Source organism: Pinus tabuliformis, chromosome 2_2 (assembly GCF_031772625.1).
Source record: "Pinus tabuliformis cultivar Carrire ecotype Pingquan chromosome 2_2, CPIR1, whole genome shotgun sequence".
Lineage (NCBI taxonomy): Eukaryota > Viridiplantae > Streptophyta > Pinopsida > Pinales > Pinaceae > Pinus > Pinus tabuliformis.
Window position 1 is genome coordinate 790,712,571 of NC_142300.1, and position 18,877 is coordinate 790,731,447.

The following is an 18,877-nucleotide window of genomic DNA, read 5'->3' on the forward strand; positions in this document are numbered from 1 at the left end:
GTGACAACTTTGTCCCTTTTCTGAATTGAATAGAACTCTTATTTGGTTTTACGCGGATGAAAACCTGATCCCCTAATTCATACTTTCTATCAGTTCTGTGAGCATCAACATAACTCTTTTGTCTATCCTGTGCTTCCTTTAACCATTGTCTAATCTGTCTTACCTGCTCTTCCATTTCTTGGATTAATTCTGGTCCTATTATCACTCGATCTTCTAACCTGTCCCAACTTAACCGTGTTCTGCAAGGTTTGCCGTATAATGCTTCAAATGGAGGCATTCCAATCGAATTGTGGTAACTGTTATTGTATGGGAATTCGACTAAGGATAAATACTTTTCCCAGTGTGATTGTTGATCCATAACATACATTCTCAACATGTTTTCAAGTACTTGATTTACCCTTTCTGTTTGCCCATCGGTTTCGGGGTGATAAGCTGTGCTTAAATTTAGTTGAGTTCCTAAGGCTGACTGCATGCAAGTCCAGAATATTGAGGTGAATCGCGAGTCTCTATCGGATGTAATCTTTTTAGGTACTCCATGAAATCTGATAATTTCATTTATGAATACTCGAGCTACGTTGGCAACTTCATAAGTATCTCTTACGGGAATGAAATGTGTTTTTTTCGTTAATTTATCCACTACTATCAGAATGACATTGTGTCTTTAAGAAGTAAGAGGTAGTCCAGTGATGAAATCCATAGAAATGATTTCCCATTTGGTTATAGGAATGTCGTGAGGTTGTAAGAGACCCGTTGGATGACAATGATCTGCTTTTACTTGTTGACATTCCAAACATTTTGCAACAATTTGAACGATATCATGTTTCATGCCCAACTAGAAAAAGAGTTTCTTGGTATCTGCATACATTTTCCTTACTCTAGGATGTGCACAATACACTGCTCTGTGGGCTTCCTTAAGGATAGTGTCTCTAAGATCCTTATTATCTGGAATATACATCCTTCCATGGAATCGTAAGATTCCATCATCTTCTAGTTCATATCCTTCAAACTTAGATTCTTTCGGCTTCTTACCTTCAAGACTAGATCTCACCCTTAAATACCAACTATCTTTTATGAGATATTCTAGTACTCGCTGCCTTAAATCTACTTTGATAGGTATGAGAGAGAATATCCGTGCTCTTCTGCTTAAAGAATCTGCTACTACATTTTCTTTTCCCTTAATATATGGTATTCCAAAGTCATATTCACTTAGGAATTCACTCTATCGTCTTTGTCTAGGATTTAAGTCTCTTTGGGTGAACAAATATTGTAGACTTTGATGGTCAATTTTAAGTGTAAAACTTCGTCCTACGAGATAATGTCTCTAGATCTTTAGAGCTAGTACTACAACGGCTAACTCTAAATCATGAGTAGCATAGAGTTCTTCATGAGGTTTTGACTTTCTGGAGGTATATGCCATTACTCCTCTATCCTGCATCAATACTGCACCCAGCCCTTGTTTGGATGCATCAGTACATACCGTAAAATCTTTGTCCATATCAAGGACTCTTAAGATTGGTGCACTGGTCAGTCGTCTTTTGAGTTCAGAGAATGCTTTATTACATTCCTCAGTCCATTCATACTTAACACCTTTACGCTGAAGGGTTGTAACCAGCTTTGAAATTTTGGAGAATCCCTCCACAAATCTTCGGTAGTAACCGGCTAAACCCATAAAGCTTCGTACTTCATGTGCGTTTTTCGGTATTGGCCATTCCATGATTGCTTTTACCTTCTCAAGGTCTACTGAAATCCCTTCACCTGGTATGATATGACCTAAGTAATGAATCTTTTCCTGAAAGAATGAACACTTGGATAATTTTCCATATAATTGATGTTTTCTAAGGTAGGATAATACCATTCGTAAATGATCTTCATGCTCTTTCTTATTCTTGGAATAGATGAGAATATCATCTAAAAAGACTCGTACAAATTGATCAAGGTATTCGCGGAAAACACTGTTCATAGGATTCATGAATACTGCTGGAGCATTTGTTAATCCAAATGGTACCACAATAAATTCATAATGTCCAAAACGTGTCCGGAATGCAGTCTTAGAAATATCGCTTTCAGAAATCCTTAGCTGATGATAGCTTGATCGAAGATCAATTTTTGAAAAGACAGCAACTCCTTTCATTTGATCGAAAAAATCATCGATTCGAGGCATAGGATATCGATTCTTTACTGTAGCTCGATTCAAGTCTCGATAATCTATGCATAATTTTAAGGATCCATCTTTCTTCTTGACAAAAATTACAGGAGCACCCCAAGGGGATATACTGGGTCGAATATGTCCTATATCCAATAGTTTCTTCAATTGAATTTGCAATTCTTGAAGTTCTGGAGCCATCATTCTATAAGGTGTTTTAGAGATTGGTTGAGTACCATGTTTCAATTCAATAGTGAGGTCTAGCTCTCTTACATGGGGTAATCCTAGTAGGTCCTTTGGAAATACATCCAGAAATTCAGCTAACACCGGATATTGTTCTAAGGATGGTCCTTTTTCTTTACTTAATTCTTGAATTACATCTGCCTGACAACCTTTTCTTAAGCAACGCTTCATTTTCATTGTTGATATGTAGTGTAAAGATACTTTTCTCTTGATTCCTTGAATTTGGATTGCTTCTCCTTCATCATTTATACCTAGAATTCTTTTCCCATAACAGTCTACCCAAGCTTGATGAGCTTCTATCCAGTCCATACCTATGACAAGATCATAAATTCCTAAGGCCGTGACATAAACTTTCAATTTAGTCGTACAGACCCCTAGGTCAATTTTACATTGATCCACACTTAAGTCTATGGATTGGAGTTCTCCTGAGGCCATTTCTACTTGTTTGAAATCATTTTGTTTGCGAGTTGCCAACCCACATTTGTTTAATGCATATGACGAAATGAAACTATCTGTGGCACCATTATCAAATAAGATTTTGAGGTTTATACCATTTATAATACCTGAAGATTCTACTACGGTGGATTGATGTGCTGCTTGGTCGTCGTTGACTACGGCATGAATTCTATGATTACCTTGATTATTTGACATTGGTTCCTTTCTAGTCCTATGCAATACACTTGATGAAGCTTCTGGACAATCACGTTGAAAATGTGGTCCTCCACATCCCCAACAGTTAACCTGCGTTGGTCCTCTTGAATCAGGACGTGAATTTCTAGATGAAGAGCTTCGTCCTCTCATGCTGTTTCCTCTCGAATTTCTTCCTCTATTAGTAGTTCCACGAGATGTCCATGGACTGGTGTTGGATGATTCAGCGGCTATAGTATTAATTGCCATGGGAGCTCTTGTTCCTACATTTCTTGGGGTAAATCTATTACCATAAGGTGGCCTTGAGCTGCCTCCTCTGAATGAATTTCAGGGAGCCTTTCCAGAAAACCCTGATTGTACAGGTTTTGCTGGCCCGACATCCTTTTGGATTCCTAGATGTTCTTCTGCGTAATGGCCACATTCTACCGCCTCAGCTACTGATGATGGTTTCCACATGTTCACCAAGGCCCTGATGCGAGGATTTAATCCAAATATGAAGCGTTCAGCCTGACGTTCATCAGAATCTAAGTAGTGAATGTATTTCACAAGTTCCATAAACCTTATCTCGTATTCCTCGACTGTTTTATTACCTTGAACTAATGTATGAAAGGCTCTGGCTTGTTGTTGTTGAAAATATGGAGGTAAATACTTTGCGCGGAATTTTTCCTCGAACAGTTCCCAAGGAACATTATCCGTTGAGAGGTGTAGTTGTTTTTCCAGATTTCCCCACCAAATCAAGGCACTTTCTTTTAATTGAAATACAACAATTTTTGTTTTTGCAAAAGAAGAATATTCTCTTAATTTAAAGCATCTGTTCATTCCTTCTAACCATGCCTCAACACGTTCTCCAGCTCGACCTCCTGAAAATTCTGGGAGTTTAATTTTCTGAAGCTCCCTAGAAATATCTTCCTTTGATCTTTTATATCCAAAATTCTTTGGTTCCGCTGAATTGGTTGTTAAGGGTTGCAGTTCTTCTTTGGTCTTAGCCATGGTTGACCCTTTTAATGTTTCCAATAAAGCTTCCAATGAGTTCATTATTACGGTCAACTCTGGTGCTGGAGCAGTTGGTGTTGATGGTGGTGGTGGTGATGGAGATGGTGATGACGATGGTGGTGGCATTAATGATGGTGATGCTGCCCGGTCACGTCGTCGTCGTTCATATGTCCTTACCATCGTAATGATTCCTGTGTATATAAAGGAAATTTGTAAAAATTTAAAGTATTTATTCAGATTTAACATATATTTTGCAATTTCACATTTTTAAACGGGTATAGTTTTGCTATTTTTATCTGCTAGGCAGATCTTACTGGTACCGAGGTCAAGGAGGGTGGTCTCGCGACCTCCTTGTCCTAATGCAAGGTATTCTATCCTAATGCATAACAATACTTATTTTAATGCAATTTATTATTATTATTATTATTATTTTAGTTTTAATATGGAAAGAAATATGGTATAATAAATCAAGGGTTATCTATAGTAGCAACTATATTGATATATAAAGCTAATCATAAAATACCTCTGAACCACCCTTATCTTTCATTTGGAAAAGTGTATCCTTTAAATTCTGGAATTACTTTTATTAAAGTTTTTTTTTTATATCATTTATTTAATATTTGTATCGTTACTATATAACATAATCCGTAAAGCTCCTTGTGGGCTCCTCCCTGCGGCTTCATGATTTTGTATTAAACGTTGCCTTGGTTTGTGACCTTCGATAACATATATGGCTGGCGTTGAATGGAAACTTCGACATATAACATGTATCAACAATTTTTTTTTATCACATAATACATTAACCATTTTATATGCGGTGCTTCATAGCACCCAAATTTTTTTTTTTTTATTCTTTACCTGGCCACTACTCGAACTCACACGTATCCGTGGGTATTCACATGAACTGCCACGACGGTGATGAGGACCAGCCTGCGGTTGTTCCAACTCGAACTCGCGACATAACCTGCGGCGTTTTCATAGGTTACCACAAGTCCGATGGCCACCGTGGAGTATTGCTAAGACATAGCGTTGGAATTTTTTTTTGAATCAACCTTCTAAAATTTCTCTTCATACACACTACTTGGACTTTGATTTTCTTGTCTGTTCCCAGCTTGAGCATGCTTCTAGTTGGACAATTAAATATTGATACCGTATCTACCTAAGCATCATTCTTCTGCTTTTACAATAGGATGCAGGTTGTCTTTTGCAAGACGAAGCTATATGACATTACATATTACAGGAATGTGCTACCATTTAATGTTTTCTATATATCACTTTCAAACCTTTTCATTTTGCACATTGAGTATTTCATTTCATTTCAGTGAGTATAGAAAGCATTACATGAATTAAGTTCGTGGTACTCCTAGAGAAAGGAGAGATAGGCTTCTTATCTGGACAATATAAGGACAGAAGTTTGAATTCTGAAAAATATCATAATCTAATTTACAATACACAACCCTTAATTTGACTATTATTGACAGTCTTATTCTTGCATGCCTACTTACTTGAACATATTACTGTGCTAGGGACTTGAGCTTTAAAACAGTATAAATAAAACAGTATGCATGTGCATCTGTCATCAATACTGTATATAATTATAATATATATATCTTTTCTCATTAGTAGGGCAACGACAGGGAGTATTGTTTAATGGGCCTTTAGGATTCCAAGGGTTTGAAAACTGGGCTCCGATACCAAATGTAAGGCTCTTAAATATTTAACCAGAAATGTAAAGTTTCAGATTGTAAGGGCCATTAAAGTAGATTCATGAACCTGTAACTAATTTCTTTTATTTACAGAATTAACTAGCAGAATTTAATGAAGGTACTTACCTGTGTACTTGCAGTTGCTGATGTCTTCTGCAGCTCTCTGTGTACTTGCAGTTGCTGATGTCTTCTGTAGCTCTCTTACGGTTACCAAAAGACCGAAACCACCCAGCCAAACTGAGCAGAACCTCGCTGCTCAGTCCAGTAAGCTTCTGAGTCGAAGCAGACTGTTCCCCCGTGCCCAGAACCTCAGAACAATCCGCGCTCTTCCTTCCTGTGGATAATTTCAGATTCTGCTCCTCTTCCTCCTTTAGTTCTCCCCTCCCTTTTTTTTCTCTTCCTCTCATTCTTGGTTTATAAACTAATTCTTAGCGGTGGCCGTCCTTCCTCCAGCACCCACCGCTTCCTTTCCTCACGACACCCTTCCCATGTCGTGTCAAAATATATTGATTTTAATTAACTTTCCTTTTTCTGATTTTTATTTTAATATAAAGATTAGACTTATATTAAATTAATTTTTATTTTGATTAATATAATTTATTTATTAAAATTTATTTGATATTATTTTTATAAATGGGTCATTACATTTGCATTATTAATGCTAGAGCCTTTAGCCGATACCATAACTATTCCATCAACAAAGCAATTCTATCTCTTTTATCTTCTAGACAAGAAATGGAAAGTAAATTTTACTTCTGTTAAAATTGACAGCTAGGGCCAAACTTCATGTGGGTCACCTCATTCATGGATGACAATATTTTTACTAGATTCCTCTTGTCGAGAGGTGTAGGCTTGATCTAAAGATCATCCGATTCCGATAAGTATTTATGGAGATATGAATTTATTTTTATTATGGACTAATTGTCAAAGTCGGCCAACAACTTATGTAGGGTCAGAAGCCCAACAATCGCATCTATTCAACCCCAACATTTTGCATATAAATGCAAGGAGTATTCTCCTCATTTGCACACTTCACTTTCAACACATCTCTCTCTCTCCTGTGCAGAAAAGAGTCTCTTCCCTCTCCTGCGCAGAAAAGACTTTTCTCTCACACGTGTTTAAGGAAGGACGTAGATTTTAGGGCTGCAACTGCAGATCAGAAGTTTGACTAGCGTTGACCATCATTCTCTCTCTCTGGACTGCGCAGTAGGTGAACCTGACTCTCCTTGGAAGGCCACATTTTTTGGTGAAGGAATCAAGGTGATCCGACCACCGGTTTGATAGATATCGACTGCCCTAGTTTAGGGCTGATCTAGGGTTTGCTGCCACTGATGTTAATTAGATTTTTGTGCTATTTCTCTCTGCTGAATTATTGAAGATAAAGAAGATTTGAATAAAGGGTTTCCCCATATTGGGGTTTGTCCCTGGCTAGCCGCCACATCTTGTGTCTCTTGCCTTGGCTTGTTTTGTGTCGATCGTTTAATGTTCTATTTGCACTTTACTTAATGTACATGTGATTGCTAATCTGTGGATAATAATAAGAAAAATAAGTAAACTGCTCTAGCATAGAATATACCATAAATTAACATGGTATCGGAGCTGAGGTGAAGACAAAGCCCGAGCAAGAGCAAGAGCAAGAGAAATCACCGAAGAGAAGATTGTCAAAGCTATTCTAAAAGAACCATGGGGTCCTTAACGATCTTCCCCACCGAAGACAAGCTCTGTGAGAAGTCTGACTATCACGGATGGAAGATGTCTCTCGATCTAACTTTAGAAGATCACGGAGTGTTGGACCATGTGAGAGGCAGTATTGTTGTGCTTCCATCAAATGCACTCGTTGTTGCTAGGAACAAATGGAAATCTGGAGAAGTCAAAGCAAAGAAGATCATCCGGGACTCTATTGACAAACGCTTGGTGGCCTATGTTTTTGAGTTGAACACCTCCAAGGAAATCTATGATAGACTGGTGAGTTTATTTAAAGTTAATGATGCAAATCAAGTTCTGTTTCTTAGAAATAAGCTGAAGGAAATTAAGAAGGGCAAAGATGAAAATATGCAAGCATATTTCTTAAGAATCACCAAGATCAACAACGATCTCCTATCTATTGGGGAAGTAATTCCTGACAGGGAAATGGCACTCACAACTCTTGCAGGACTACCATCTGAATGGTATATATTTAGGACTACTCTCCTCAACAATAATATAATTCCTGGATTTGAGGAATTAATGGTTAGATAGAATCAAGAAGAAGCAAGAATGGAAGAACAGGAAATGCCCACACTTAAAGGTCATCCCGCTGCCTTTTCTTCTCATGCTAAAAGAAGAAACAATTCCAAAAGGAAGACTGCACCAAAGGGTGGAAAAGGACGATGTTATTGTTGCAATAAGGTAGGTCATTATGCAAGGGAGTGTCCTGATAAAAGGAACTCACACTGGGATGATGATCCCTCTCAAGGCAATCAAAGAAATGGCAGGTCAAATGGCCGAGGTAAAAAAGTGCTGGAAATCAAGGAAGAGGAAAACCATTCAAGAAGGCAAGAAATTCCAGGTATGAATCTAACACTGTTGACAATAAGCAGGATGAATATTATCTACCAGTTGCTCTATCTACCTCTACTCCTCCAGACTTGCTGGGAAATTGGCTTATTGATAGTGTTGCCTCAAGGCACAAAGAATTTCTCCATAATCTGATAGAGAAAGAAACCAACCTGGAAATTGTCCTTGGAGATAATATGAAATATCTCGTGAAAGGTGTAGGCAATGTCTCTCTTAAATTGAATCAAGGTAATACAATCCACCTACAGGATGTATTATATGTACCTGATCTCAAAAAGAACCTGGTGTCCATTTTAGCAATGGAAGACAAAGGCTACAAGGTGGCTTTCAGCGATGGCAAGGTACGTGCATGGAAAAACAATATTAAAGATGCCTTCACTCTTGGGTTTCGAGTTGATTCATTATATCAGGTCGGAGGAAGTCCGCTAGGTGTCATGTCTTGTGACACATCTCTTCAGTCCGAACTATGGCATCAGAGGTTTGCTCACCTTCATTATAAAGCTCTACCTGATGTAAGAAAAATGGTGACCGGGATGCCCGAGTTCAGATTAGAGCAAGAAGGTGTATGTCCCGGATGTGCTGAAGGAAAGCTAAAAAGGGGACCATTCCCCTCAAGCCAAAGCAAGACCTCTGATATATTGCAGTTAGTTCACTCAGACATATCTGGTATGATGCCTATGAACTCCTTGGGAGGATATTCATATTACCTCACTTTTACAGATGACTATTCTCATAAGACTTGGATATACTTCTTGAAAAAGAAGGACAAAATGTTCTCCTGGTTTCTACACTTCAAAGCCTTGATCGAGAATCAAACCGAAAAGAAGATCAAGATCTTAAGAACTGATAATGGGACTGAATATGAATCTAATGAGTTTCATGACTTTTGTAAAGAGGCTGGCATTAAGAGGGAGACTACTACACTGTACACTCCTGAACAGAATGGTGTGGCGGAAAGGAAGAACCGTACGATTGTGGACGCCATCAGTGCTATGCTCCATGATCAAAGACTTCTGAAGTTTCTATGGGCCGAAGTTGCAAACACCGCTGTATATGTGCAGAACTGATGCCTCCATCAAGCATTGGGTTCCAAGACTCCCGAAGAAATGTTCACCGGTAAGAAACCTGATGTATCTCATTTTAGAATTTTTGGAAGCCCTGTATATTTTCATGTGCCAAAAGAGAAAAGGAACAAATTGGGTGCATCTGGAAAGAAAGGAATCTTCGTGGGCTATAGTGAAAATACTAAGGGCTATAGAATCTATGTAGCCGGTCAAAGGGAAGTCGTGATTAGTCATGATGTCACCTTTGACGAAGATATGGCTCTCAGCAAGGTGAACAATCTTCCTACTGTGAGGAGCTCTCAAGAAGCTGACACTAGGGAACCGAGAGAAAAAGATGATGAAACAATGCCCGATGTGGAAGAACCCATGGATCCTATTGATCCTCCTCCACCTGAGCCTTCCTCTTCTAGGAAGAGGCCTTCATGGCTAAGGGGGACACTTGATGATGCTGAAGGACACGCTGCACCCTGAGGAACCTTCCGTGAAAGTAAGAAACCAAACAGGTATCAGGGATACCTGACCATCATGAGCACGATCATTCAAAATGAGCCTTCATCATTCTCAGATGCCGTCAAGCATCAAGTATGGAAGGATGCTATGACCGAAGAATATGAGTCTATTATGAAGAATGATGTCTGGGAAGTGGTTCCCAGACCCCTAGATAAGACAATTGTCACTTCTAAATGGCTTTACAAAAGCACACAACTGATGGAAGTACGGAAAAGTATAAGGCTCGTTTTGTCGCTCGTGGCTTCTCCCAGAAGGAAGGTATAGACTATGACGAGATATTTGCACCTGTTGCCAGATATACCACCATCCGCTCGATCATAGCCCTTGCAGCTTCACAAGGATGGAAACTACATCAGATGGATGTTAAGATTGCATTCTTGCATGGTTAAATCAAAGAAGAGGTCTACGTGGAGCAACCCGAAGGATTTGAGATTTATGATTGAAAATCTCATGTGTGCGTGTTGAAGAAGGCCCTCTATGGGCTGAAGCAAGCACCCCGAGCATGGTATGAGAGGATCGATAGCTACTTGATGAAGCTGGGATTCACTAGGAGTGAAGTCGATCCCAACCTTTACTTCAAGGTTGAAGATGACAAACCTCTCATACTGGTGCTGTATGTTGACGACCTCTTTCTAATAGGTGCAGACCCTCTCATTCACAAATGTAAGAGGGAGTTGGCTTCTGAATTTGAAATGAAGGACCTAGGACTGATGCACTATTTCCTAGGACTCGAAGTTTGGCAGAAGCTAGGGGAAATTTTCCTATCTCAGGGAAAATATGTGGTGAAGATATTGGAAAGATTCGGTATGGTGGACTGCAAGCCCGTAACTACCCCGATGGAGCTTGACTTCAAAAAGTTAAGTGGTAGTGCTGCTGGACCTGTTTTACGAAATGCCACTGAGTATTGTCAACTCGTCGGAGCATTAATGTTCTTAGTGAACTCCCGTCCAGACATATGCTTTGCAGTCAACATATGGTTGAACCTCACCACATACATTGGATTGGTGCCAAGAATCTGTTGAGATATCTTCGTGGCACAATTACTTATGGGTTAAGATACACTGCTGGAGATGTGAGACTACTTGGATATACTGATGCTGATTGGGCAGGCAGTGTGGTGGACCGTAAGAGCACTTCCGGGTGTTGTTTCTCCTTGGGATCTGCTTCGATATCCTGGATGAGCAGGAAGCAGAAATCGGTGGCTTTGAGCACCGTCGAGGCAGAGTATATTGCCACTAGCATGGCCTCTTGTGAGGCAGTCTAGTTGCGAAAGCTCTTCAATGAGCTATTTGGATTTACATTGGATACCACCGTGATTCTATGTGACAACCAGAGCGGGATCCGTTTATCAGAAAATCCCGTATTTCATGATTGCTCCAAGCATATCGATATCAGGTACCACTATATTTGAGATATGGTGCAGCGAGGAGCAATAAGGCTCCTAGGAAAGGTCAAATTCTTGACTTTTCGAGAACGAATTGGTGTCGTTCAAAGACCCTCCGATGATGGTCAAGTATGATGTACTGAGCTCTAGGAGCTCCAGGGGGCACGGGGTACTTCTTGGAGTGACACATGACCACAGGTTGACTCACCATCCCCTGTTGGTGCACTTGGTATAGGGTAAAAGGTTCAACCTTCCCCTGTGACACCCTGTAGCGACTATGGAATAGGATGATTCGCTCTCCTGTGGACAGGATGATTCACTCTCTTGTGGACAGGATGATTCGCTCTCCTGTGGACAAGATGATTCGCTCTCTTGTGGGACAGTATGATTCGCTCTCCTGTGTACAGGATGATTCGCTCTCCTGTCGACAAGATGATTCACTCTCTTGTGGGATAGGATGATTAGTTCTCCTGTCGAGGCATCCTACTCATGCAGTCTGGGACTCATGGGAAGTACCTCTCATTTGATCAATGAGAAGGGAAATGAGGATAGGGACCATAGTAGTATCGATGGATGCATCGTTTTATCTACCATACTCCCTATGCTAGGATGACCTTCATTGATCTGGGATCAATGATACTGGTTTGGGACCAGTGAGAGTAGTACACACTTTGAGACTGACTTCGGGTCAGTGGAGGATGGTATGATACATCCTTGATCATTTCTTCTTCTTCATAATTCGAGTAAAGCAGAGCAGAGCAAAGTAGAGCAGAACCAAGCAGAGCAGAGCAAGAAGGGTCAAGCCATACAGGACAGTGCATTTGATGGATGGACAACAGTGACAGTCCGACAGATTGCAGATGAAGTTCTCCCTAGTTGAGAGGGAGTGTTAAAATTGGCAACTAGGGCCAAACTTCATGTGGGTCACCTTATTCATGGATGATAATATTTTTACTAGATTCCTCTCGTCGAGAGGTGTAGGATTGATCTAAAGATCATCTGATTCTGATAAGTATTTATGGAGATATGAATTTATTTTGATTATGGACTAATTGTCAAAGTCGGCCAGCAACTTATGTAGGCTCAGAAGCCCAACAGTCGCATCTATTCAACCCCAACGTTTTGCATATAAATACAAGGAGTATTCTCCTCATTTGCACACTTCACTCTCATCACATCTCTCTCTCTCCTGCGCAGAAAAGAGTCTCTTCTCTCTCCTGCGCAGAAAAGACTCTTCTCTCACACGTGTGGAAGGAAGGACGCAGATTTTAGGGCTGCAACTGCAGATCGGAAGTTTGACCAGTGTTGACCATCATTCTCTCTCTCTGGACTGCGCAATAGGTGAACCTGACTCTCCTTGGAAGGCTGCATTTTTTGGTGAAGGAATCAAGGTGATCCGACCACCGGTTTGATAGATATCGACTGCCCTAGTTTAGGGCTGATCTAGGGTTTGCTGCTGCTGATGTAAATCAGATTTTTGTACTATTTCTCTCTGTTGAATTATTGAAGATAAAAGAAGATTTGATCAAAGGGTTTCCCCATATTGGGGTTTGTCCCTGGCTAGCCGCCACATCTTGTGTCTTTGGTCTTGGCTTGTTTTGTGTCGATCGTTTAATGTTCTATCTGCACTTTACTTAATGTACATGTGATTGCTAATCAGTGGATAATAATAAGAAAAATAAGTAAACTGCTCTAAGCATAGAACATACCATAAATTAACAACTTCAAACTTGGGACATATAGGATGTTGTTGAGATGTATGTTTCCTCCATCTTCCAGCTTCAATGTGGTTGATCCAATTCCTCTTACTGCATAACTCTTTCTATCTCCAAGTTCGACTGAATGAGAAGATATTCCTTTCGATAGGGTCTTTAGTTGTCCATGTTCACCTGTCATATGTCTAGAAGCTTCACTTTCAATTACCCATATGTTGTCATCTTCAAAAGTACCTGTAAGCACTGAGAATAGTCCTTCATTCAAATTCTTTGTAGAGGAGGTCTTGATCATATAGTTCTTGATAGACACTAAGGGATCTCCAAATGCTTTGATACTTTGTTGGAGATGTTTTGTCATGATAGAAAACAGCTTCAATGATAACTTCAATGACTTCTTCAAGGAGGTAGTGATCTTCATATGCCCTCTGTCAACCTTGGCTCTGATACCATGTTGAGAAATCAATAGGGCTGAAATTGAAGTGATTTCTCTATAACTTGATAACTGCTTATGATATTCTTTTACTTTTTCATTATGATTAACTTCTTCTTCTCTTATTATTATAGTGTTCTTATCATCAAACAACTACCAAAACATGAAGATCAATAGAACAAATGGACATAAGATATAGGCTGCTAGCCAGGGCCTAGAGAGGAAAACCCACAAAAATCTCTTCTCTTCTTGTAGAATCTTCAAATGTCAAATTCCAATTCCCTTAGACCGAAGACAAAGACCCTTCCAAGACCAAGTCAACCCTCTTGAGGATGTACTTCTCTTGACCAAGTCAAACCAAGTCAAATCTCTTCCAAATGCTCAACTTCATCCTCCTTCAACAAACTTCGGCCCTCATTGCAGTCCTGCAACTTCGATCCTCCTGCAATTAGCTGCAACTTTGCATGTGTGGGTGATTAGGGTTCTTTTAGGCTTCCTTCTTCCTTCACTTGGGTTGCTTCTTCTTCAAAGGCTTGTATATGATTAATTTGACTTCTTTACTTCAGATTTCGTCCCTTCTATTATAGTTCATAAATTTCATCCTTGTAGCTGTAGAAACCCTAACCTTCGTTTCACGTGTGATAGATAGAGAGAAATATCAAATTTTCATCTTTCCTTTTCTCTTCCAGTCCTTCTCTTGCCTTCTTGCTTCTTGTCTTCCCTTCCATGATCGAATCTGATTGACGGCTTCAAAAGAGGTTGAATGATCACTTATATATGCTTCCAAGGAGGACGATTAGCCCTAATGAGGCCGACTTGGTCTTGGAGGGGTATTTTTACACTTTTGACTCAAATAAATTCTTTTGACTTGTTACAAAATGCCCAATAGGGCCTATTACACATGACAATAACTCTTTTGACTTTGTATAATGATGAAAAACCCTAGAATCACACAATGGGTGCTTTGACCTAAAACAAATTGACTTTGAGCATGAAACCCATGCTATAAAAATAACAATAATTTTTTTTTTCTCTCTTTTACATCCAATATATAAAATCAAGAATACATAAGATATTATGAAGACTGAACATAGCTACACATTTCAACACGAATTACCCTAGTTGGCAGTGCAAATTTCTCCAGGAGGACGATTTGCAGGAGCAAGGAGAGATTGTAGGAGAGATCAATTTGCACAGGAAAGTCGATTTTTCCAATAGACATTGAAATCCAGAGGGAGGCCGAATTATTTCCTCAATAGTGTGAGTTTACCAGAGCCAAGGCCACACGTGTGAGCAGATCAGGAGCCAGAGGGAGGCCAAATTGCTCAAAGGAGGCCAAATTGCTTCCAGGAGGATAGATCAACTCGCAGAATTGGTATAAATAATTTTCTGGAGGTTTGCCAATTTATGACAAACAATTGTAATTTCTCCATCACACATTTTGCTGAAGAATTAGTAAAATAACTCGTCTGCAGAATAGGTTTTCCCCACACTGGGGCTTTTCCAGGGACATTTGTTAAAAAATATTGGTGTCCATTATTTTTTTGTGCGCTATAAATTTCTCAATTCCTATGGTAATGTATTTTCAGTGAAGTTGCAATAGTGTCAGTATTTGCCACAACTATTTTGTAGCAGACAAATAATCTAAATTGATATGTGAATAATAACCAGTTAACTGCAACAGTATTTCAAATTTCATAGCATGTTGCTGGTCTATTTGGCCAGAATGGTTTGTTGTGTCAGTGAGCCTACTAGAGTTTGATATGCTGCTAGGGTTTCAAGCACGTGACTTGCATATGCTATTGTTGAGTGTGCTTGTGAGTTAGAGGTTGCTGCTGTGAGTTGATAGGTTGATGTATTGAGGAGCTAGAATGATTAATGTTGTTAATAGAGTGACTGGGGTATGCTAATGATAATGGTTCTGCGGCTAAGATTTGATATTGAAGACTAAGATTGAGAGTCAAGGCACTGTTGAGTTTACAACTAAATATTGTGCAAAAGCCAGGCTGTTGGTTGAATGATAGTTTGATGATATTAATAAATAGAGAATGTTGAGTGCTACTGGTCTGAGTAAAGTTTGCTACTAAGGTTTAACAAAGACACGTATATGTCTTGAGCAAAGCTGTTGTGGCAGTGGATTTAACAAAGTTATTTATGCTTCTAGGGTTTGATCTTCTGGGCAGAAAGAGTTGATATTGCTGTTGATAACGTTGTCACGGTCTTGCAGATCTACAAAGTCAACAGATTACTTGATGTTGTTTATATCGATATTGAGCAACAGTGACATTTACACAGTATTGTGATAATGATATGACAAGAGCAGAACAACAGTGTTATGATAGTAGTGGCTGAGCAGCATATTCAGTGTAATCTATCTTTCTTTATCTTCTATCTTTAGGGTGGCAGGGTGGTGCAAGGCAGAGAGTGAAGTCTCCTTCAGATTGGAGCTTGAGAACACCTCAGGGTGGCTGGGTGGTGCTAGGGCAAGTTGGAGCTGATAAATCAGTGGGTTGGAGCCTCCTTCTAGTTGTTGCTGGAGAATCTTGGAAGTTGGAGCTTCTTGTTGATGTAATCTTTAAAGACCTAAAAAGCGTTTGGTGGTTTTTCTCCCGGAAGTGTTTCCACCTAAAAATCTCGTGTAGTGTCTTTGATGTTGTGAATTGTTGAATGGTGTTATTAACTGTTCTTGTGATGTGATGCTAATTTATATTTTGATCTGATGTTAATGTTATTTAATGATCTGAATATTAAAATTAACTAATTGAAGTGAAATACTGATTCATCCGCCTTTCAGTGTTTCCAACACTATATTCCGCATTTATAATAATCATTAAAAGTTGTATTTTTTTTACAGGAAATGGAAGAATTAGAAACATCAATGGTCAAATTTGAAGCTCTCAGTAAAGAGAAGGAAGGGTTTATCCAAGAAATCAGTACTATTGAGGAGCAGGTGCTATTCTTAGTTTTGATGAGAGCTTTTATGGTCAGTGTCTTCACATTCATAGCTAATGGAATTAATTTTGTATCTAGATCAAGGAGCTGGGAAACAATCTAAATAGACAGAAGATTAAGCTTGCAGAGAATCAGGAACTCTCTGCTTTTCTTAAAAGAGAGATGGAAACCAGAACAAAACAACTGGATGCTGTGAAACCAACAAACCACTCCATTGAAGCTGTAAAAGTTCTGGATCAGGCACTTCAAATGGCGAAGGATGAAGAAGTAATTCTTCAGGGTATTCTAGATGATACGCTGTACAGACAAGAAAAGATCAGGGCGGAGAAAAAGAAGTTGCAATATGAAGTGCTAAAGACTGATGAATTGATCAAAACTGTTCATGTCTATGAGGATGAGATTCAACTTCTTGCAAAAAAACTTGCAATAGTAGAAAATAAGATTGAAGATGTAAAGAAAGAAGAGGAAGAAAGATCTTCAGAATTTTCTGCTCAGACAGAAGCCATGAATCATGACAAGCTCATTATCTCTGAAATGCAAGGGAATATCCAATTGATGAGGAATTGCATATTAAATCTAAGGTCAGATGCTGGAAAGGATGAAAAGGAGCTGGAAAACTTACCACTAGCAGAGGTATTCTTGGAAACCTTTTCTTAAGTTTGAATTTTGAAATATAGGAGTTTGTGATCATGAACAAATGTTCCATGATTAGAAGGAAAATTATGAAAGGATAACATAAATGATGAACTAACAGGAGTGATGTAAGTTATTATTGATAAGCATTTGACAATGTAATTTCCTTGGATTGGGCTGTAACTGAAACAATATTCTTGCAGGTAGATTTCTCTTCTCTGTGCAAAGAGAAGATTCTAAATAAAAGTGATTATTACAACAAGAAGAGAAAATTGAGTAGTATGATGGAAGATCTGAAGAAGCTAAAACTACAAGAGACACAGATTTCCCTAGATGAGAAAGTTGCTTTCAATGAGCAGATGGGGAAACTTGAACTCTTCAAAGAGAGATGGATATCTATAGCAGAGTCTATAGACATATTGACAGAGGGCATTGAAAATACAAGGAGCAAGGTGCAAATTGCTAATGAAACTACTTATAAGGAAATCCGGCAGTCTTTTGTAGATTGCTGTAAAATGTTTTTGCCAACAAAGAGGGTTGACCTGATCAAAATTGGACAGTTTGTGGAGGATGGAATTAAATTTTCTTTCTCCAACAGTAAAACAGGATCTGAAGGTGTATTTGAGGAATGGAAGAGCAATCTTCAAGAACTCTCAGGTGACATGCTTTTTCTTGAGTTGTTAGGAAAGCTTAGTAAATCTGATCAACTCCTTGCCAAAAAGTATCTTCCCTTTACCCAGCATGTTTTACCTCAGATTGACTAACAAAGTCATAATTTTTTTGTGTAGGTGGCCAGAGAACAGTTCTAAGCCTTGCGTTTATTCTAATGGTGGCAAAATGCAGCCAGTCCTCTGTTTATCTCATGGATGAAATCGATGCAGCATTAGATGAACAGAATCAACAAAGTGTGGCAAAGTTGATAAAAAATGTTATTGGTGAAGATAATCAGGTAATCTGTGTGAGTCATAATATTACCTTCCAAAGACATTGTGATAGGATTATTCAAGTGAGCAGAGTAGATGGATGCACAAAACATATTCAAAGCCACACTGTCAGTAAAAACAAGATTTCAAAGAAGACCAGGTTGCAGACCAACTAAGTCATTCATGACAACCATGGAACTGGCATCCTGTAATACCGGTTGGAAACTGATACTCCATTAGTGCTGGCAACATTGTAGAAATCGTCTTCCTTAAATAGAGCTCATCTTGTCAAGTTTCAGTAGTATTAGACCAGAACAGGGTTTCTAGCACTAAAGGACAGTCTCCTAAATCCAATGCTATATTTTGCTGGCAACGTTGTAAAATATCTTATTTTAAAATAAATATCCTACTTTTTCTTTGCATAATGTATTATGTACATAATTTAATAAGCTAGAAATAAATAAATAAATAAAAATTAAATAAATGACTTAAAACTCTTCATGAGAGCTCACCAAGGCATCCCTTAGGATTATTTATATGGGGCGTTTTCATTGTAAAAAACATTTAATATTTTTCATTCATCTTTTATATATCATATACATTATTGTTCTTGTGTTATTGAGCACATTTGTCATTGGCTCTTATGTTGCATTCGTATCAGAGCTAGGAAGTGTTGGCAATTGTACTACACTCAGCCACCGTCATCAAGTTTCCATGTAACGAATGCAAACAAGTCCATACATCCTCGCATTCCTATCTAGAGTGTAGTGATTGTGTAGCCACCGTACTTGTCTTCCATACTCTAGCTGTTGTACATTTGCGCATTCTTGTTTTTCCATACTCCATCCATACTAGCAATTAATAAGTTGTACAATGCACAACCATAAATTAACCATCAGAATTGAGCACAAAGATATTCCTCCATTAACTAGGCAAAAGACATATAAATTCCAAATTGGATCAAAAAAAACCACAGG

At 38.9% G+C, this 18,877-nt stretch overlaps 1 protein-coding gene across 1 annotated transcript in view; it reads left to right on the forward strand.

Annotated features, from left to right (window-relative positions):
* The window catches only part of LOC149195063 (structural maintenance of chromosomes protein 2-like), a 254,764-nt gene extending 236,468 nt beyond the window's left edge, over positions 1-18,296 (forward strand). The window contains exons 8-11 of the mRNA XM_089407881.1: positions 16,247-16,342; positions 16,423-16,977; positions 17,181-17,634; positions 17,766-18,296. Coding sequence (XP_089264007.1) covers positions 16,247-16,342; positions 16,423-16,977; positions 17,181-17,634; positions 17,766-18,076 — 1,416 coding nt within the window. The 3' untranslated portion in view covers positions 18,077-18,296. The remainder of the gene's footprint in view (positions 1-16,246; positions 16,343-16,422; positions 16,978-17,180; positions 17,635-17,765) is intronic.
* Positions 18,297-18,877: the final 581 nt, after the last annotated feature.